Genomic DNA, 21,288 nt, shown 5'->3' with positions numbered 1-21,288 from the left:
ACAGACAGACAGACAGACAGACAGACAGACAGGTGAGCAGACAGACAGGTGAGCAGACAGGTGAGCAGACAGACAGACATGTGAGCAGACAGACAGGTGAGCAGACAGACAGGTGAGCAGACAGGTGAGCAGACAGACAGACATGTGAGCAGACAGACAGGTGAGCAGGCAGACAGATGAGCAGACAGGTGAGCAGACAGACAGACATGTGAGCAGACAGACAGGTGAGCAGACAGACAGGTGAGCAGACAGACAGGTAAGCAGACAGGTGAGCAGACAGACAGACAGGTGAGCAGACAGACAGGTAAGCAGACAGGTGAGCAGACAGACAGGTAAGCAGACAGGTGAGCAGACAGTCAGACAGACAGGTGAGCAGACAGACAGGTGAGCAGACAGACAGACAGGTGAGCAGACAGATGAGCAGGCAGACAGGTGAGCAGACAGACAGGTGAGCAGACAGACAGGTGAGCAGACAGACAGACAGGTGAGCAGACAGACAGACAGGTGAGCAGACAGACAGGTGAGCAGACAGACAGGTACCAGAGTGTCCTTGCTGGTGTAGTGAACCATCCAGCCCTCCTTCATCACGTTGCTGGTCTTCCTCTTCGTGTGTTTGACGGACTGGACGACTCGCATCAGAGGAATGTTGCTACTGGTCGATGGACTGAAGGGGGCGGGACAAAGCACACACCTCAGATCTGTGTGTGTGTGTGTGTGTGTGTGTGTGTGTGTGTGTGTGTGCGTGTGTGTGTGTATATGTGCGAATGTGTGTGCATGTATATGTGTGTGTTTATGTTAGTGTGTGTGTGTGTGTGTGTGTATAAGTGCGTCTGTGTATATGTGCGAGTGTGTGTGTGTGTGTGTATGTGTGTATATGTGTGAGTGTGTGTGTGTGTATATGTGTGTGTTTATGTTAGTGTATGTGTATATGTGTGTGTATGTGTGTGTGAGAGGTATATGTGTGTGTGTGAGAGGTATATGTGTGTGTGTGTGTGTGTGTGTGTGTATGTGTGTGTTTGTGTGTGAGAGGTATGTGTGTGTGTGAGAGGTATATATGTGTGTGTGTGTGTGTGTGTGTACCTGATGGCCCGGTTGGACTCGTCCAGGTCGGGGTCACACAGGTCGCTTGGCCCCGCCTCCAGCAGCAGCCCCCCGTCTGATGTCATCGCCTCGTCCATGTCGTCCAGCAGGCCTCCGCCTCGGTCGCCGTCGTGGTCGTCTAGGCAACCCTCCACCATGACGACGTCTGACTCCGCCCCCGGGCTCAGGAGCTCTGCAGACCAAAGACAGACCTGGATCTGTAGTTTCACAGTATCAACAAACAATTAAATACTTCTTTACAACCTTTGTCAATTTTAAAGGGGTCATATTATAAAAAAACTCCTGATATAAGACCTAATAACACACTAACCTGTAACCATGGTAACTGCACACAACAAGGATAGAGAAAGCTAGACTCTCAAAAAACCCATTCAAGAATTTTTTTTTTCTTGTGTGAAAAAAGTGAAACTGAAATGTTGTTTGTCGAGTAAAACTAAGAAAAACATTTGGTCAAAATCAGGAGCAAAAATAAAACTACAGCTATGTTTGTTTTTCTATCTTTGTGAGGACCAGAGGTTTTACACCTGACAGTGAGGACATGCAGGAAACTTCTCCAACGGGATGTTTTTAGGGTTAAAACTTGTCTTTATGATCTTATAATGTTAGGAATGGTTTAGTGTGTGTGTGTGTGTGTGTGTGTGTGTGCGTGTGTGTGTGTGTGTGTGTGTCTGTGTGTGTGTGTGTGTGTGTGTGTGTGTGTGTGTGTGTGTGTGTGCGTGCGTGTTGAGACTTGCCTCCATTCCTGGAAACCTCTCCCAGGCAGTTGTTTGGCACTTTGGGAGCACAGCGTTTATGACAATTAAATTTACAATCTGAGGGAAAGAAAAGGAAAGAAGAGAATTCGTTAATATAAAAGTAACATCAGGTCCTGAAGGAGACGATGTTAGTTGTTAAATACAGTGTTTTAATATTGTTTTATTTATTTCTTTAAGATCAACTAAACATGGTCTCATCTTCTTTTTGCTTTGTGGAAAATCTTTCATTACATCAACCCTCCTGTTGTCCTCGAGTCAAGGTAGGAAGGGAGGAAGAAGGAAGGAAAGGATGAAGGAAGGAAGGAAGGGAGGAAAAGGAAGGAAAGGAGGAAGGAAGGAAGGGAGGAAGAAGGAGGGAGGAAAGAAGGATGGAAAGGAGGAAGGAAGGATGGAAGGGAGGAAGAAGGAAGTAAATGAGGGAGGAAGAAGGAAGGAAAGGAGGGAGCAAGGAAGGAGGGAAGGAAGGAAAGGAGGGAGGAAGGAAGTGAGGAAAATAAAGAGACAAAGAGGGAGGGAAGAAGGAAGGAGGGAAGGAAAGAAGGCGAGAAGGAGGGAGGGAGGAAGGAAAGAAGGAAGGAAAGAAAGAAGGAAGGAAGGAAAGAAGGAGAGAGAGAGGAAGGAAGGACAGAATGAAGGAAGAAAGGGGATGGAGGAAGAAAAGAAGGAAGGAAGGGAGGAAAGAAGGAACAGTCAAAACAGACGGGGTCAATTTGACCCGGGAGGACGACACGAAGGTTAATCAACTGTAGTTGCCTAAATTTGACATGTGTTAAATATAAACAGCAAGTTATAAATATGTAATGAAAAAAAAAATAAGAAAAATCTCTGGAGAGTTGTGACTCTTAAACAATGCATGCATGGAAATCTGCTGATATACTAATCATGTTTCTTTAAAAAATAATAATTTAATGAGCAGCTTTTTCAATTAAACACATAATTTAAAGTCACAAGAATTCAAGTTCTGACCAGGCGGGGAGTTCTGGTCCTCTGAAATGAGGCCAACGCGGAAGTAACTTAAAACTGCATTCTATCAAAAGGCCACCAGGGGGCGACCGTTTTGGTGTCAAAAGGACTTCCGTCTCTATACAAGTCAATGGAGAATTCACCAACTTCTCACTTGATTTCTAACCTCAGTAAACGTTTTCAAAATGTGTTTATGGTCTCAATCGCTAGTTTAAAGCCTTCTTCAATGCAGTATGATGTTCATTTGGGACATTTTGGCCTCCCTGATTTTATATGTGACGATAAAGCAGGGTATGCATTAGGGCGTGGCTACGTCGTGATTGACAGGTTGATTGGTTCACAGGTTCAGGAGGGCGCCTCATGCTCCTCCTGATGCCCATATAAGTAGAATCACTGTTTTTATTTTTCCCAGCATGCACCTGAAATTTTCAAGATGGCGCTGCTCAGATCCGATACTATTGGCCTCCGAGCAGCAGTCCACAAACCAATGGGTGACGTCACGGATGTTACGTCCATTTCTTATATACAGTCTATGGTTCTGACTTGATCTCAATCTTGGATATATTTACATTGAGTTAACGACAAAAGATCAGTTAATTCAACTTAAGATTTGTATGATTTCTTCTATGTAATTTGACTCGATGCAGTTCTAATTGTCTGCTGCAAAAATCTAGTTACAATACATTTAACTGATTGTCATCTCACTGCTTTATTTATCAAACCCACTTTTTATAGTCTTCATTATTCCAGCAGGAGCTATTAAAGGTATTTTTTTTACAGATGTGTTTTCACCTTTGCACTGCAGCCCTTGTCTGAAGAGGCCTTTCAGCAGCTTCTTGCAGTGCTGGCAGACGGTCGGTCGGGTGTACGAGTGGATCAGGAAGGTGTGAGGAACTTTGACTTTCGACAGCAGGATCTTGTCCAGTTCGATCGGACGGCCGATGTACGACTGCGAGCTGGAGCGCCGCTCTCGTCCCGGGAAATAATCCAACTGGTTCTTCTGCTGGGAGGAAAGACGGAGACAAAGATTTTATATTTATTCATTTATTAAAATCCTTCTGTAGAGATTTTTCACCCTGAGATCAAAGTGTCTTTCTGTTTATCAGTGTAAAATTAAACATTAAATGTCTTTTAATACAATGTTATGAAGCTTTTTACAGGATATCTGTATATAGATAATAAACATAACACCATTGATATTTGTAGTTTTTGTACTTTTATTTTTAGTACTTTAACCCTCCTGTTATCCTCGAGTCAAGGAAGGGAGGAAGAAGGAAGGAAAGGAGGAAGGAAGGAAAGGAGTGAAGGAATGAAGAGAGAAAAGGAAAGAAGGAAGAGAGGAAGGGAGGAAGGAAGGAAAGAAGGACAGAAGAAGGGAGGAAGGAAGGAAAGAAGGACAGAAGAAAGAAGGAAGGGAGGAAGGTAGGGGGAGGAAAGAAAGAGAGAAGGAGGAAGGAAGGAAGGAAAGAAGGAGGGAGGGAGGGAGGAAGGAAGGAAAGGAAAGAAGGAAGAAAGGGGGATGGAGGGAGTAAAGAGAGAGGAAGGAAAGACAGACGGAAGGAAGGAAGGGAGGAAAGAAGGAACACTCAAAACAGACCCGGGAGGACGACACAAAGGCTAAATACATTTTGCAGCTAATACTTCTGTACATTTATGTAAGATCATGAATGCAAGAACTATTAGAATATCTCAATAATAAGAATAAGAATAGTCTTTGTTTTATTGACCCTTTAATAATGAGCCCTGCAGGATTTGTGTATATTATACTAAAAATAATGCAAAATATTCTCAAAATATCTCAGTTTCTCATAGATATGTTTTATGGATAAAAATGGGACTTACCTCCATGCTGGGACTGACTGGTGACTGCATGATGAGAAAGGAACAAGAAATAAGATATTACATTATTATTCCTTATTCCATTATTCCATTATTATCACTGTAAAAAGGGTTAGGTTTATTTTAGTCTGTCCTATAACATCCATAAAATAAAACAATATCAGTAGCAGGAAAGAAAGAAACTAATATTAAGTTAAGCGTGTGAAGATGGGTGAGTCTCATTAACATAGTTTTAATAGTCTTCCTGTCTTCTCTTCCTTCCTTCCTTCCTTCCTTCCTTCCTTCCTTCCTTCCTTCCTTCCTTCCTTCCTTCCTTCCTTCCTTCCTTCCTTCCTTCATTCATTACTTCCTTCCTTGCTGTCTTCTTTTCCATCTATCCTTCCTTCCGTCCTTCCTTCCTTCATTCCTTCCGTCTGTGCTTCCTTCCTTCCTTCTCTCTTTCTTCCTTCCTCCCTTCCTGTCTTTGTTTCATCCTTCCTTCCTTCCTGTCTTCTTTTCCTTCCTTCATTACTTCCTTCATTACTTCCTTCATTACTTCCTTCCTTGCTGTCTTCTTTTCCATCTATCCTTCCTTCCTTCCTTTTTTACTTTCCTTCCTTCCTTCCTTCCTTCCCTCCTTCCTTCCTTCCATCTTTTTAATGATCCTGCCCACATCAGATCATATTATTCTGTTTGTGACCCTTTAATGAATGACTCTGACTCCTCCTGTCCTAACAAACAGACATGTTTATGTGTTACATCCTAACATAAAAACATGTATTTTGGGTTTAAACTCGAGCGTACTGACCAGTAAAGCATCGTCGATGTAGTTGGGGGACGAGGGTTCAGCTGAGAGGGGTCGAGCCAGGTTGATCAGCCCCCCCGTCAGCGAGACGTTGGAGGGGCGGCGCCTCCTCACCCCGCTGCAGTTATTGGGGATCTTAAAGGCACAACGTTTGTGATAATTCAGACCACAACCTGCAGAGAGGAGAGAAGATATTTATATTAACACAACGTCACAGAGTCTTTGTGAGTCTCTGTTTTCAGCCTGAATGTTTCATTATTAGCATCATCGACGCCCCCGAAAAATGTCCAAATAAGGCGACCTGTTCTCTGCCTGTGGGCGAGTTTCATTCATTCATTCACAGAAATGTTCCCACAGAGAGAAATAGGACATGAATCCATCAGAGCAGCTGTAACTGTGACAGAAATAAAGAGTCAGATGTTTAAAAAAAACCCTCTTTCTAAAGCAAAGCGCTCCATGTCTAATATGAGAGGAGTCATGTGACCATCAGACGTGTGTGCAGCAATGCCTCCCATTCAGCCTGAAGAGACAAAGAGCTGAGAACCATCATCAAACTCTGTTACAGTGTTTTATAATCAGAGTAACTCAGTCTGATCAATAAGAAACATTAAAACTCTGTTATTTACAGTGTTTATATCAGGCGGGGAGTTCCGGTCCTCTGAAATGAGGCCAACGCGGAAGTAACTTAAAACTGCATTCTATCAAAAGGCCACCAGGGGGCGACCGTTTTGATGTCAAAAGGACTTCCGTCTCTATACAAGTCAATGGAGAATTCACCAACTTCTCACTTGATTTCTAACCTCAGTAAACGTTTTCAAAATGTGTTTATGGTCTCAATCGCTAGTTTAAAGCCTTCTTCAATGCAGTATGATGTTCATTTGGGACATTTTGGCCTCCCTGATTTTATATGTGACGATAAAGCAGGGTATGCATTAGGGCGTGGCTACGTCGTGATTGACAGGTTGATTGGTTCACAGGTTCAGGAGGGCGCCTCATGCTCCTCCTGATGCCCATATAAGTAGAATCCATGTTTTTATTTTTCCCAGCATGCACTGGAAATTTTCAAGATGGCGCTGCTCAGATCCGATACTATTGGCCTCCGAGCAGCAGTCCACAAACCAATGGGTGACGTCACGGATGTTACGTCCATTTCTTATATACAGTCTATGAATAAACCCACCTTTCCATTTCTATACACACACAGATACACACACACACACACACACACACACACACACACACACACACACACACAGATATACACACACACACTATGACAATAAAGGCTTTCTATTCCAACTAAATGATGTTTTCTCAGCTACTTTTAGTTTTATTGAACTATAATAACCCCTGACCCGTACATAATTTATGTATGTAGATGTATAAATGAAACTTGTTGGTTACTTCCTGTCGTCTGCATGCTTACCTTCACATTTGAGTCCCTGCCGTACGAGCCCCCAGAGCATTTCTCCACAGTGATCGCAGAAGGCCGGCGCTCGGTACGAGTGGACGAACAGACAGTGAGGACGGATCTGGAAGTCCTCCACTGTGGCCGAAGCTGCGGGACACAAAACAACATCAACAAACATCAACAACTAAACTGATTTCTCCTTTTTTCTTCGTCTTCAGAGTGAAGCAGCTGCTCGGTGCGGGGCGTCTGGGCCGGCGGCCATGACGGCTATCTGAGCCCAAACATCCTCCAGCTGTTTTCATAAAGACTCAGTTTGAACTCGCTGGCGATGAAATCGTCTCCTGAGAGAGAATCAACTGTCCTGAGCAGAGAGAAGCAAGACACTTCCTTCTTTCTTTCTTTCTTTCTTTCTTTCTTCCTTCCTTTTTTCCCTCCTTCCTTCCTTCCTGTCTTCTTTTCCTTCCTTCCTTCCTTCCTTCCTTCCTTCCTTCCTTCCTTCCTTCCTTCCTTCCTTCCTTCTTTCCCGCCTTCCTTATTTCCTTCCTTCCTTCCTTCCTTCCTTCCTTCCTTCTTTCCCGCCTTCCTTATTTCCTTCCTTCCTTCCTTTCTTCCTTCATGTCTTCTTTTCCTTCCTTCATTCCTTCCTTTCTTATTTCCTTATTTCCTTATTTACTTCCTTCCTTCCTTTCTTCCATCCTTATTTCCTTCCTTCCTTCCTTCCTTCCTTCCTTCCTTCCTTCCTTCCTTCCTGTCTTCTTTTCCTTCCTTCCTTCCTTCCTGTCTTCTTTTCCTTTCTTCACAGTTACATTTTTAAACTTGAGTTCAGTGATTAAAACCAGAAACTTCTGAAGTTGAGCCTCATTTTTGTGTTTTAATGACGTTTTCTGCGACAGGTGAGTTATAAAACATCTGGATTAAGTTTGAGGGGAAACAGCTGCTCCTGGTCTAATGAGCTGTGCTGCATCTGATCAGTGATTTACTGATTTTAACTCGGTGTCACTGAGTTACTCACAGAAGCCTCTGCAGATGCTGTCAGTCTGTCATTAATTAAGTTTGTGGCAGATGGTTTCTGGATTGATTAATTTGATTATTTAAGTGTCCTTCTTACCAGACACTAACCAGTAACAAGAAGAACAAACATTTAGTTTAAATGGCAGAAATGTTGGTTTGGATACAGAGTTCTGGCTAATCCATAAATCTCCATCTCAAAGAGACAATATTCAATATCTCAACTTCACACAACCAAAATAAATCAAGATTTTTCATTTTGATCTTTTCAAACAAACAATCCTTCAAGTGGGATGTCAAACATGCGGCCCGTGGGCCAGAACCGGACCACTGAGTGGTCCAATCCGGCCCCATTCCTTCCTTCCTGTCTTCTTTTCCTTCCTTCCCTCCTTCCTTCCTTCCTTCCTTCTTTCCTTCCTTCCTTCCTTCCTTCCTTCCTTCCTTCCTTCCTTCCTGTCTTATTTTCCTTCCTTCCTTCCTGTTTTATTTTCCTTCCTTCCCTCCTTCCTTCCTTCCTTCCTTCCTTCCTTCCTTCCTTCCTTCCTTCCTTCCTTCCTTCCTTCCTTCCTGTCTTATTTTCCGTCCTTCCCTCCTTCCTTCCTTTCCACCTTCCTTCCTTCCTTCCTTCATTCCTTCCTTCCTTCCTTCCTTCCTTCATTCCTTCCTTCTTTCCTTCCTGTCTTATTTTCTTCCTTTCTTCCTTTCTTCTTTCCGTCCTTCATTCCTTCCTTCCTTCCTTCCTTCCTTCCTTCCTTCCTTCCTTCCTTCCTTCCTTCCTTCCTTCCTTCCGTCCTTCATTCCTTCCTTCCTGTCTTATTTTCCTACATTACCTCCTTCCTTCCTTCCTTCCTTCCTTCCTTCCTTCCTTCCTGTCTTCTTTTCCTACCTTCCCTCCTTCCTTCCTTCCTTCCTTCCTGTCTTCTTTTCCTACCTTCCCTCCTTCCTTCCTTCCTTCCTTCCTTCCTTCCTTCCTTCCTTCCTTCCTTCCTTCCTTCCTTCCTTCCTGTCTTCTTTTCCTTCCCTCCTGGCTTCTTTTACCTTTTCTAAAAGTTTAAGTGGATAAATGAAATAGTGCAGATTTTGAATAATAACTGAGGATCTACAGCACAGAGGAGTAAGATATGTCCACATTATACATGTGAGTAGGATCCATTCACTGCTGGTTTGAAAGAAGAAAAGATTGAGCAGATTTTATCCTCTGAGTAGAGAGAGAGAGAGCGAGCGAGAGAGAGAGAGAGAGAGAGAGAGAGAGAGGGAAGAGAGGAGGGAGATAAACAATAACAGAGATAAAAAGTAATGAATGGGTTGTTAGTGGGTATTTTGTAAATGTTTTGGACGTATGAGAGCCTCTTAGCGAGCGCAGATGGACCAAGTGTTTGTTTGGTTGGCCGGCACGCTTGGCAAGGCATGCTGGGTAGTTTGGAGGAGGAAAGGGGGGGTGGGGGGGGTGGGGTTCGCTCCCTTCCTCTCTCTCTTTTTTTCTGTCTCTCTATCTTTCTTTCAGCATGTATTTCTGAATCTCTCGCCTTTTTCTTTTTTTTTCTTCTTTCACACACACACACACACACACACACACACACACACACACACACACACACACACACACACACACACACACACACACACACACTCTCGCCCCGGTGCTGTGGTCCTCCAGTAGAATACGGCTCTGATTAGACATTCTGCTGCAGGAAATTACCTCCATTTATTCAAATTATTGTTTATGGCTTTTGTTTGGAGGGCCAACATACGTTTGGAAGTCTGAACAAGCTCCAGAACTGTTATTATATGCTTCATAAAATGACTTGTGTGTGTGTGTGTGTGTGTGTGTGTGTGTGTGTGTGTGTGTGTGTGTGTGTGTGTGTGTGTGTGTGTGTGTGTGTGTGTGTGTGTGTGTGTGTGTGTGTGTGTGAGGGTTTCCTAGGTAGTCCTTGTGTGAATATAAATGCCTGTGTTTATGTGTGTGTTCTCTGTGGTGGAATTAGCAGCGTTAAGGAGCGATCGCTGTTAACCCGAAACCACAAAACAAACACTGCGGGAGGAGAAGCTGTAAAAACAACCAGCAGCAGCTTCAACATCACAGCCATGTTTTAGTTGTTTTAACTTTTAGTGAAAGTTAGAAGATCCCTTCATAATAAACTTACAATGGAAGTGATGGAGGACTAAATCCACAGTCCTCCTTCTGTGGAAACATGGATTTAAAAGTTTAATCTGAAGCTAATATGAAGCATAATACTGCAGTACTTTTACTGTAATACTGCATACTACATCACTCATTATACTGCAGTACTTTTACTGTAATACTGCATACTACATCACTCATAATACTGCAGTACTTTTACTGTAATACTGCATACTACATCACTCATAATACTGCAGTACTTTTACTGTAATACTGCAGTACTTTTACTGTAATACCGCATACTACATCACTCATAATACTGCAGTACTTTTACTGTAATACTGCATACTACATCACTCATAATACTGCAGTACTTTTACTGTAATACTGCATACTACATCACTCATAATACTGCAGTACTTTTACTGTAATACTGCATACTACATCGCTCATAATACTGCAGTACTTTTACTGTAATACTGCATACTACATCGCTCATAATACTGCAGTACTTTTACTGTAATACTGCATACTACACATCATAATACTGCAGTACTTTTACTGTAATACTGCATACTACATCACTCATAATACTGCAGTACTTTTACTGTAATACTGCATACTACATCGCTCATAATACTGCAGTACTTTTACTGTAATACTGCATACTACATCACTCATAATACTGCAGTACTTTTACTGTAATACTACATACTACATCACTATAATACTGCAGTACTTTTACTGTAATACTGCATACTACATCACTCATAATACTGCAGTACTTTTACTGTAATACTGCATACTACATCGCTCATAATACTGCAGTACTTTTACTGTAATACTGCATACTACATCACTCATAATACTGCAGTACTTTTACAGTCTATTTTCCCTCCTCTATCATGTTTAGTGAAGTGTAATCTTCAGTGAACGCTGTTTATATGACTACTATATGTATGTTTTGACCCAATTAACAGCATCTATATTGATTGATTGATCGGCTCTCAGTCTGCTTGTGTGACTACAGGCAGATTCCCCTCGTCTGTCACGCTCCAATCAATCAACACATAAATACAAACACGGACATGAAAACTATTTTAGTGCAGTATCCACTATGTTGATTCATGTTGTAACATGTAAAATATAAAAAGAATGAGCAAAATCTTAAAGGTGTGACTTCAGATGTAACCTCCTTTGTAATCATCAACATTTCCATCAGTAACTGTAACAGATTACACTTATATTTATATTATAGTTAAATCATTTAATGCTACATGATGATTTTAGCGGCACGAGGAAGTGTGGAGGAAGTACGCCTCAACTTTGACATGAACCAACCCAGCAGAGAAGTGGAGAACTGAGAGAAGCCAAGCAGCTTCTGTTCAGTACCTACGACAACATCAAGGGGGAGGAACTGATGGAGAAGGTGCGAAAGGTGCAGGCTGCGCAAAGTGAAAAACAGTATGGGGAAGCCTGGAGGGTCATCAACGAAATGACTGGGCGGAAAAGGACAAAGGAGGGACAGGTTGAAGGTCACAGCCCTGAGGAGAGGATGGCAACCTGGTTCAACCACTTCCGAAGCCTTCTGGGCTCAACAGCAGATGGGGCCGGGGAAGAAATTCCACCAGTCCTCCAGAACTTAGACATCGATGATGGTCCATTCACTGTCACTGAGCTAGCCCGGGCGAAAGCCACAGTGAAAGCTGGAAAAAGTGCTGGGTCAGATGGCATACCCCCAGAGGTTTTAAAGAACTGTGACCTCGATGACATCATGCTGGAGTTTTCTAACCTAGCGCTACTGCAAAACAAACTGCCTGAAGTATGGTCTCTCTCCAACATCATCCCAGTGCCTAAATCAGGAGACCTCTCAAAGCCAGACAACTACCAGGGCATCAGCCTGACATGTATCACGGCAAAGATATACAACCGCATGATACTAAACAGGATCAGGAGCGCCATCGACCCCCACCTGAGGGAGATCCAAAATGGCTTTCGCGAGGGGAGATCCACCACAGCCCAGATCCTGGCACTAAGGAGAATGATCGAGGAGGTGAAGAAGGATAACCTGACAGCTGTACTGTGCTTTATCGACTTCAAAAAGGCATTTGATTCGATCCACAGAGGCACGATGGTGAAGATCCTTAAGGCCTACGGTGTTCCTCCCAACCTACTCCGGGCTATTGAGACCATGCACGCAGGAACAAGGTCCAAGACTGGTCTCTAGACGGGTGCTACACCAGAATGCTGCGTGCAGTACTTAACATCAGCAAGAGTACACATTTTACCAACAGTATCCTGTATGAAGGATGAAGGAATACCAAGGGTTAGCGAGAAAGTAGCTGTCAGGAGAATGAGACTGGCGGGACACTGCCAAAGACACCAAGAGCTGCCAGCCAGCAAATTGGTACTATGGGAACCAACCCATGGGCATCGGTCTCGAGGACGTCCTACACTAACATATGTGGATGTACTCAAGAAGGATGCAGGAGCACAAAGTACCAATGAACTGGCCAGATGTATGGAAGCAACGATGGAGGGCTCGTCTGAGGACGACCTACAGAGAGGATCTGACGTCAGCTCAGGTAGAACAACTAGAAGAAACTATAAACATTAGAAAAAGTAAAGCTTGGTATTAAATCTTCTGTATTCCTTTGAGGTTGTTTTGTGGATTGTAAACAAGCTTAATCAACATGTTCAGTGATTTTTTGTTTAAACTCACAGCCAGTAAAATGTGTCTGGCTGCGTGTGTGTCTTGGCTGCAGTCGACTGTTACACCGTACAAACTTAATTTCCTGTTTGTTTCCTCCACACTTCGACATGAGAGAGCTGTCGCCGGCGCTGGCAGAGAGCCGCTGACAAAAAGCTGAATGTTCCACAGGAGGAGGAAGAGGAGGAGGAGGAAGAGGAGGAGGAAGAGGAGGAGGAAGAGAAAAAGGTAGAGGAGGCCAGGAGAGGATGAAGTGAGAGATTGTAAACAAGATGGAAAATAATGAGGAGGAAGAGGAGGAAGAGGAGGAGGAGTGTGAGGAAGACAAGCAGGTGAGGAGGAAAAAGAAAGAGAGGAGAAAAGGTAAGGGAGAAGAGGAGGAGAAGAAGAAGAGGAGGAGAAGAAGAAGCGGATGATGAAGGAGGGAGGAATCAGAGAAGAGGATGAGGGAGCAAGAAAGTTAAGAGAAAGAGGAGGAAAAGGAAATCCAAGAAGGATAAAGAAGCAGGAAGAGGAGGAGGAAGAGAAAAAGGTAGAGGAGGCCAGGAGAGGACGAAGTGAGAGATTGTAAACAAGATGGAAAATAATGAGGAGGAAGAGGAGGAGGAGGAGGAGTGTGAGGAAGACGAGCAGGTGAGGAGGTAAAAGAAGGAGAAGGAGGGAGGAGATGAGAAAGAATAAAGGAAGAGGAGATAAGAGAAAGATGAGAAAGGAAGGAAATTATGGAATGTAATCAAGGATAGAAAGAAGAGAGAGTTAGAAAAAGCAAAAAAAAAGGTAAGGGAGGAGAGGAGGAGAAGAAGAGGAGGAGAAGAAGAAGCAGATGATGAAGGAGAGAGGAATCAGAGAAGAGGATGAGGGAGCAAGAAAGTTAAGAGAAAGAGGAGGGGAAAGGAAATCCAAGAAGGATAAAGAGAGAAGGAAGAGAAGGAGGATGTAGAGGAAGAGGAGAAGGAAGATGAAAAGAAGAAGCAGGAAGAGGAGGATAAAGAGGAAGAGGAGGAGAAGGAAGAAGACAAGCAGGTGAGGTGGAAAGAAAAGCAAAAGAGGGAGGAGAAGGAAGAGGAGAGAGAAAAAGCAAAAAAAGGTAAGGAAGAAGAGGAGGAGGAGCAGGAGAAGAGGAAGAGGAAGGAGAGCAGAAAGAGGAGGAGGAGGAAGGCATAGAGAGAGGGGAGTGATGTAAAGGAGGAAAGGGAGGAGTGTAAGAGGAGGAAGCTGAGAGAGACAGAAGGTGAAGAGAAAGAGGAAGGAAAAGGAGAGAAGGAATGAAGGAAGGATCTGTAGCAACCTCACTGTTACCATGGTTACCGGATGGCAGCTGTCACTCAAACTAACTGCAGTTTGTTTTTGGTGCGACTGACATTACGACCTGTTGTGTTGTAGATTTATAACATATATTTAATAATTAATAAACAAACAATGAAGAGAAATAAATGAATAATATTAATAAATAAATTATCAGATAATTAATTGATAATGGAAATAATTCAATATGCAGCAGCTGGAAATGTAAATTAAACTTATGAACTTACTTAAAAGTAGAGAAACACACAGAGCAGAAATATACATGAAAAAATGAAGAATATTAATTAAAACAAACAAAGAAACAGGCAAACACACACACACATACACGCACGCACACACACACACACACACACACACACACACACACACACACACACACACACACACACAGAGACAGGAAATTAGGGAGCAGCAGCTGTCAGGCCGTTAGTTTAGCATCGTGTGAACACCTGAGTCCTGAACTGGAAGATGGCCAATAAAGTGAAGGAAGGAGGAGTAGTAGTAGTAGTAGTATTAGTAGTAGTAGTAGTAGTATTAGTAGTAGTAGTAGTAGTACTCTTCTTTAGGACTCTTGTGGATTTGATGAATCGTGGGTCTTCCCATGAACTTGCCACAAAGTCTGGAAGTTCAGTAAACTCCACCTCTCCTCTCCTCTCCTCTCCCCTCCTCTCCTCTCCCCTCCTCTCCTCCCCTCCTCCTCTCCTCTCCTCTCCTCTCCTCTCCCCTCCTCAACTCTCATCTCCTCTCCTCTCCCCTCCTCTCCTCCCCTCCTCTCCTCCTCCTCCTCTCCTCTCCTCTCCTCTCCTTTCCGTTTCCGGTGTGAGTGTGAGTGTGAGCGAGCGGTGGTGGGGTGAGTGGCGCGGAGTTTTGAATTGGTTTGTGTCATTTTTTCGGGTTTTCCCTGGTTTCTCCGTCTGTTCTATGTGCATGGTCAGGTAAGCTTTATTAATAATTTTACTGTGTTGGCCGAGCGATCAGTGGTTGTGTCAGGTCGTTTTCGGGAGGAATGGCGTCCCCCGAGACGCCGCCTCCGTCTATCCGGCAGGGAGTAAGGATAGTCGGATAGTAGCGTTACTGTGGAGGAGGTTCTGTTGGCTGTCGGTGAGCAGGTAGGTCATGATAAGTTATCGTTTGCGTCTAGAATGAACAAAGCAGTGGTTGTGTTCCTGAACGAGGAGCCCCGTGTGTATCAGCTGGTAGAGAGCGGAGTGTTTATCAGGGACTTATTCGTGCAGGCCTCCCTGCTGTCAGTTCCCTCCACGCGGATCACCGTGTCCGGTGTTCCGCCGTTCATACCGAACGAGTTGTTAGAGAGCGAGCTCCGTAGGTTTGGCAAATTTGCCAGTGGTTTTAAAACGGTGAGTTTGGGATGTAAGGATCCCAAACTGAAGCACGTACTGTCCCTGAGGCGGCAGGTGTTCATGTTCTTGGACTCGCCGACACAAACACTGGACGTGTCGTTCAGAGTGAAGCACGGTGACGGGTTTTATATGGTGTACGCCAGCTCGGGACAGTTCAAGTGTTTTGAGTGTAGAGATGTGGGACACAAACGCTTTACGTGTCCGCATAGACAGCAGGGGGCGGCTCACTCCGCTGACGCGGCGGGCGGCTCCGCTGAGTCCGCGGTCAGGTCCGGGGCCGGCGGGTCTGGTGCTGGGTCCGCGGCCGGGGGGTCCGGTGCTGGGTCCGCGGCTGGCGGGTCCGGTGCTGGCGCCGCGGGCGCGGATGCGGATCACAGTGCGGAGGGTGTGGAAGCCGGTGCCACTGGTTCACTTTCTGAGGAGGATGACTTGGATAGGGAGGAACAGAGTCGGCCTGACAAGCAACAGGCTTCTGTGACTGCAGAGAACCTGAGCAGTTCTCAGTCTGCAGGCACTGAAGCAGCTTCCACAAGTTTTGTAGGCACAGATCCCACTGTAAACACCAATGAAGAACAGGGTATGTTAAATAGTCAGGCATCCTGTGAAGGAGAGGACATGGAGTATGACTCTGAGTCAGATACAGTATCCATAGGTGAAACTTCGATCAGGAACACAGATCTCTATTCTTTAGAGGAAATAAATCAATTTCTGGATGTAACATTTAAAAAGTCTGTTAGACTAAATGACTACTTTGGTGATACTGAAAAGTTCATCAGATCTGTTGGCGTTCTGCAAAGACTGGTCGGTTTTGACCTCTTGGATGAGAAGAAACGTTTTCGCCTCAAAAAGCATATTACAACTTTGAGAAAAGCAAAAAAAGGAAAAACTGCTAAAAAGATTAAAAAGTAAAATGATCATGTATCACACAGTGGTTTTCTCTTTTCAATTGTTTTCTGTTTTGTTCATCTTATCCGTTTCTTTTTCTCTGACCTCTATGGGGAGCCTCAAGATAGGATCTTTGAACATCAATGGTGGGAGAGACAGAAAAAAAAGGGCATTAATTCCTGAAGTCGCTACTCAAAAAAGGGTTGATGTGTTGTTTTTGCAAGAGACACATACTAATCCAGCAGACGAGACCGATTGGGGTTTATGGTGGGATGGTTCGTGCACCTTTAGCCATGGCACCAACCTTAGTGCAGGGGTAGCTGTTCTGCTTAGGAAAAATGTCAATGTAACTGTACTATCATCTACTGAAGTGGTAGAGGGCAGGCTGTTGATTGTAAGGGCAGAAATAGAGGGCTCTGTGGTCTGCTTTGTAAACATATATGCTCCAAATCAAGGCACAGATAGAGTGTTTTTTTTCACCCTGCTAAAAAACGAGGTAAGAAAGTACCATCAGGATCAATTTATCATTGGTGGGGATTTCAACTGCACTCTAGACTTCACTGTAGACAGGACAAGTGAAGAGCCTCACCCACAGTCATCTCAGAGCCTTCACAGCATCATCACACACCTGGATCTGTTAGACACATGGAGGGTCAAACATCCACAGACCAGACAATACACACGTGTGAGGGTCGGCAATGGCAGGGTGAGTGCAGCTAGACTGGATAGGATTTACATTTCCAAAAGTCTCAGCTCCAGATTAGTCCACAGCAATATTAGTCCAGTTGGTTTCACTGATCACCACTTTGTCAGTATAGATTTGATCCTTTCACCAGGCGAAAGGGTTAAGTCCTTCTGGTCTTTTAACAACAGACTTCTGCAGGACCGTACTTTCTGTCAAAGTTTTGAGCGTTTTTGGCAGCAGTCGAAAACTAGGAAAGTGGATTTTGTTTCTTTGAAGCTGTGGTGGGAAGTTGGGAAGGCCCAAATTCGCGTTTTTTGCCAGCAGTATACCTCCCACTCGACTGCTAATATAAAGGCAGCAGTTCAGGAGCTTGAAGTAAGTATTAGGAACACTGAAGAGGGGTTACATAGACATTCGGATCCCACCACGGGTCATCTGCTGCAGGAGAGAGTAAAGGGAGCTCTTGTTAGGTCTCGTTTCCTCCAGCTAAAGGACATGGATGGCCCAAGCTCTTTCTTTTTTAATCTGGAGAGATCGGTGGCACAGAGGAAACAGATGACCTGCCTTAAGCTTCCTGGAGGCAGAGTGACCACCAGTCCGGGGGAGATGAGGACCCATGCAGTGAGCTTCTACGCTGACCTCTTTGGGGCAGAACAGTGCGGCATGGAGTGCCGCGAGGAGCTCCTGGAGGGGCTTCCTCAGCTCATCCCGGGTGAGAAAGCTGCTCTGGACTCTGAGCTGACCCTGGAGGAGTTGACAGTCGCTGTTAATCAGATGGCATCAGGACGGGCACCGGGAATTGATGGTCTCTCCACTGACTTTTACCAGCGGTTCTGGAATACTCTTGGACCTGATTTGCACAGTGTTTTATTGGAGTGTTTTAGAACAGGATCTCTTCCTGTCTCCTGTCAGCGAGCTGTGCTTTCCTTGCTTCCCAAGAAAGGAGACCTGGCCTTACTTAAAAACTGGAGGCCGGTTGCTCTCCTCTGCACGGACTATAAGGTGCTTTCCAGAGCCTTATCGAACAGACTCAAGGACATCCTGGGAATACTTGTACAGACAGACCAAAGCTATTGTGTTCCTGACAGGAAAATTATGGACAACATTTTCCTAATTCGTGATGTTATTGATGTGTGCAGATCTCAGAATGTGAATTTTGGTATTGTTGCTTTGGACCAGGAGAAAGCCTTTGATAGGGTGGATCACTGTTATTTATTTTCTGCACTCAGGGCTTTTGGCATTGGTGATGGTTTTCTGGCCTGGATTGGGTTATTGTATAGTGGTGCTCAATGTATGGTGAAAATGGGGGCAGGGCTGAGTCGGCCAATCCCTGTGCAGCGAGGGATAAGACAGGGTTGTCCTCTCTCCGGTCAACTATATACCCTAGCTATTGAGCCCTTGCTGTGCATGGTGAGAGGTCGGCTCAGTGGTCTCTCACTGCCTGGGTCCTCTGATCTTGATCGTCCACTTACCGTTTCTGCTTACGCAGATGATGTTAATATTTTTGTCTCCAGCCAGGGGGATATTAAATGTTTGCAGGATACCCTGTCCCTGTACGAAAAGGCCTCATCTGCTCGGGTGAACTGGGCAAAGAGTGAGGCTTTGTTGGTGGGACAGTGGAGAGATCAGACAGTGCCCAGTCTGCCTGGAGGTCTTGAGTGGGGGAAGGAGGGCCTGAAAGTGTTGGGAGTATTTTTGGGCACTGAGGGGTTTCAGAACAAGAACTGGGAGGGAGTTAAGGAGAAAGTGTGCGCTCGGTTGTCTAAATGGAAATGGTTGCTACCCCAGTTGTCATATAGGGGAAGAGTTTTGGTTGCAAATAACTTGGTCGCCTCGACTCTTTGGCATAGACTTATTGCTCTGACACCACCGAGAGGCCTGATGGAGGACATTCAGCGAGTCATCCTGGACTTCTTCTGGTCTGGCCGGCACTTGATCCGAGCAGCAGCCCTCTACCTGCCTGTGGCTGAAGGGGGGCAGGGACTCATCAATATCCAGTCAAAAATAGCCTCTTTTAGACTCCAGACTGCACAAAGACTGCTGTACAATTGTGGCCCAAGCTGGTTTGATACAGCTCGTTTGCTGCTGAATAGAGCCGGGCGATTGGGCTACGATAAACAGCTTTTCCTTTTAAAATCTGTGGATGTGGACTTAACTGGACTGACACCTTTTTATAGCTCGGTATTACAGGCATGGCAGATTTTTAAGGCCACACGTACCAAAAATGAGACTCCGGGCATGTGGCTGTTTGAGGAACCTTTGTTTTTTAATACCCTTATACAGACTCAAGCACTGCAGTCTGCCAGCCTGCGAGCCTATTTTAGAGAGGCTGGCTGCACCAAACTGGGCCATCTGATGAAGATGACGGCAACATCGGTGGATATCTTGAGACAGAGAAGCAACATCACCTCCATCAGGGTCATCAACAGAGTGGTGGAGGAAGTCTGTGCTGCCCTGCCACAACCCCTGCGGGTTTTTGCACAAGACCACAGTGTGTGTGACCAGTGGACCGAAGGGGAAGAGTACAGTTTCCCCTCTCTGTCTGTCACCCCAGTTGTGGAGGAGTGGCAGGAGGGAGGAGGTCAGCTGCTGTCGCTCACAACTCCGCACCTGGAGAAGTTACAGGACGCAGGGAAGAAGGCAATATATCAGATCTGCTGCAAGGTTCTGAGCCTGCGCTCTTTGGCAGGGATGAAGGAGTCGAGGTGGACTGGTTTTTTTGGTCCAGATGTTTCCCCGAAGGGCAGCTGGCGGTCTCTGTACAAGCTGCCCGTTGAAAAACGGACAGCAGACCTCCAGTGGAGGATTGTACATGGAGCAATAGCTACGAACAGATACAGAGCGCACCTGGATCCAGAGTTGGGGGAGGAGTGCATCTTCTGTTCCCAGAACGAGACCCTGGAACATTTATTTATTCAGTGTCCTCGTTTGTCTGCTCTGTTTGAGCTGTTAGAAAGGTGGTTTCGGGGTCTAGGGGAGATTTTTGCTTTTGATTTGTTTATTTTTGGCCCGAAGTACTGTGCAAAAAAGAAGGATTTACACTCATTGGTGAACTTTGTATCTGGCGCTGCTAAGTTGGCCATCTGGCTGACTCGCAGGAACCAGGCCCAGAGTGTTGGCAGTGTGGAGCCAGTGCTGGTCCTGAAGGGTCTGCTGAAGGCCAGACTGAGGGTGGAACATGCGTATTATCGGATGATGGACAATGTGCATGGTTTCGGTCATGTATGGGCTGTTGGGGGGGTTTTGTGCTCTGTGGGGGGGGACGGAGAGCTGAATGTAAGTTTCTGATTGGAGAAACACGTTCTGTGTCTGGTTGACAGGTTTGTTTGTATTTTAGGGATGGTTTCTGTTTTTTGTTTTTGTGTGGTTTTTGTTGCTCTTGAATGAAGATGTGATGGTGAGCTGTTGTCTCTTTTGCTATGGTGAAATAAAGGGACTTTAAAAACCAAAACCTCTCCTCTCTCTTTTCCTCTCCTCTCCTCTCTCTTCTCCTCTCCTCTCTTCTCCTCTCCTCTCCTCTCATCTCCTCTCTCCTCCTCTCCTCTCTCTTCTCCCCTCTCTCTTCTCCTCTCCTCTCCTCTTTCTCTCTCCTCTCCTCTCCTCTTTCTCTCTCCTCCTCTTTTCTCCTCTCCTCTCCTCTCCTCTCCTCCTCTCCTCTCCTCTCATCTCCTCTCTCTCCTCTCTCTCCTCTCCTCTCCTCTCCTCTCCTCTCCTCTCCTCTCCTCTCCTCTCCTCTCCTCCTCTTTTCTCCTCTCCTCCTCTCAGACTGAGTGGAGAACCAGTGGAGATGGACCCAGATTATGAGAAGTCCCTATCAGAGGAAACGGCTAAACTCCAGAGACTTTATGGAGGAGGAGACCTGAGCAGCTTCCCTCAGTTCACCTTCACCGGTGAGAGAAGAGAGAGATAGAGGGAAGAAGGATGAAAAGAGAGAGATGGAGGGAAGAAGGATGAAGAGAGAGATGGAGGGAAGAAACATGAAAAGAGAGAGATGGAGGGAAGAAGGATGAAACAGAGCACGATCAGTGACAGTAAAATCCTCATTAGTCTTCTTTAGAAAATCCCTTTATAACACATTTAAACTCTTGGACTTAATGAACCTGCTATTATTTAAGAGGTGATGATTCAGTTCATATAAAATAAATATAAATATTGTATCTATACTGACAAGATCATCAGTAACAAGTAGCACATTGACGATATTAGAGCTGCAATGATTAATCAATTATCATTCAAGTAATTTTTAAAGATGAAAATGTCCAAATACTCTTATTCCAGCTTCTTAAATGTTAATATGTTCTGGTTTCTTTAGTCCTCTATGATGATAAAGTGAATATTTTTGGGTTGGTCAGGACAAAA

General features: G+C 44.9%; 1 protein-coding gene across 1 annotated transcript in view; it reads right to left on the bottom strand.

Annotated features, from left to right (window-relative positions):
• LOC133976972 (serine/threonine-protein kinase D1-like) overlaps positions 1-7,019 on the bottom strand; it is a 34,231-nt gene extending 27,212 nt beyond the window's left edge. The window contains exons 1-7 of the mRNA XM_062415112.1: positions 6,869-7,019; positions 5,446-5,615; positions 4,662-4,685; positions 3,612-3,819; positions 1,836-1,913; positions 1,081-1,273; positions 541-664 (exon numbers count right to left, since the gene is read on the bottom strand). Coding sequence (XP_062271096.1) covers positions 541-664; positions 1,081-1,273; positions 1,836-1,913; positions 3,612-3,819; positions 4,662-4,685; positions 5,446-5,615; positions 6,869-6,908 — 837 coding nt within the window. The 5' untranslated portion in view covers positions 6,909-7,019. The remainder of the gene's footprint in view (positions 1-540; positions 665-1,080; positions 1,274-1,835; positions 1,914-3,611; positions 3,820-4,661; positions 4,686-5,445; positions 5,616-6,868) is intronic.
• Between the last annotated feature and the right edge of the window lie 14,269 nt (positions 7,020-21,288).

The sequence above is a fragment of the Scomber scombrus genome, unplaced genomic scaffold (assembly GCF_963691925.1).
Source record: "Scomber scombrus unplaced genomic scaffold, fScoSco1.1 SCAFFOLD_163, whole genome shotgun sequence".
Taxonomy (NCBI): domain Eukaryota; kingdom Metazoa; phylum Chordata; class Actinopteri; order Scombriformes; family Scombridae; genus Scomber; species Scomber scombrus.
Note: the sequence above shows the minus strand (reverse complement) of the source record. Positions and strands in the feature narration are given on the sequence as shown.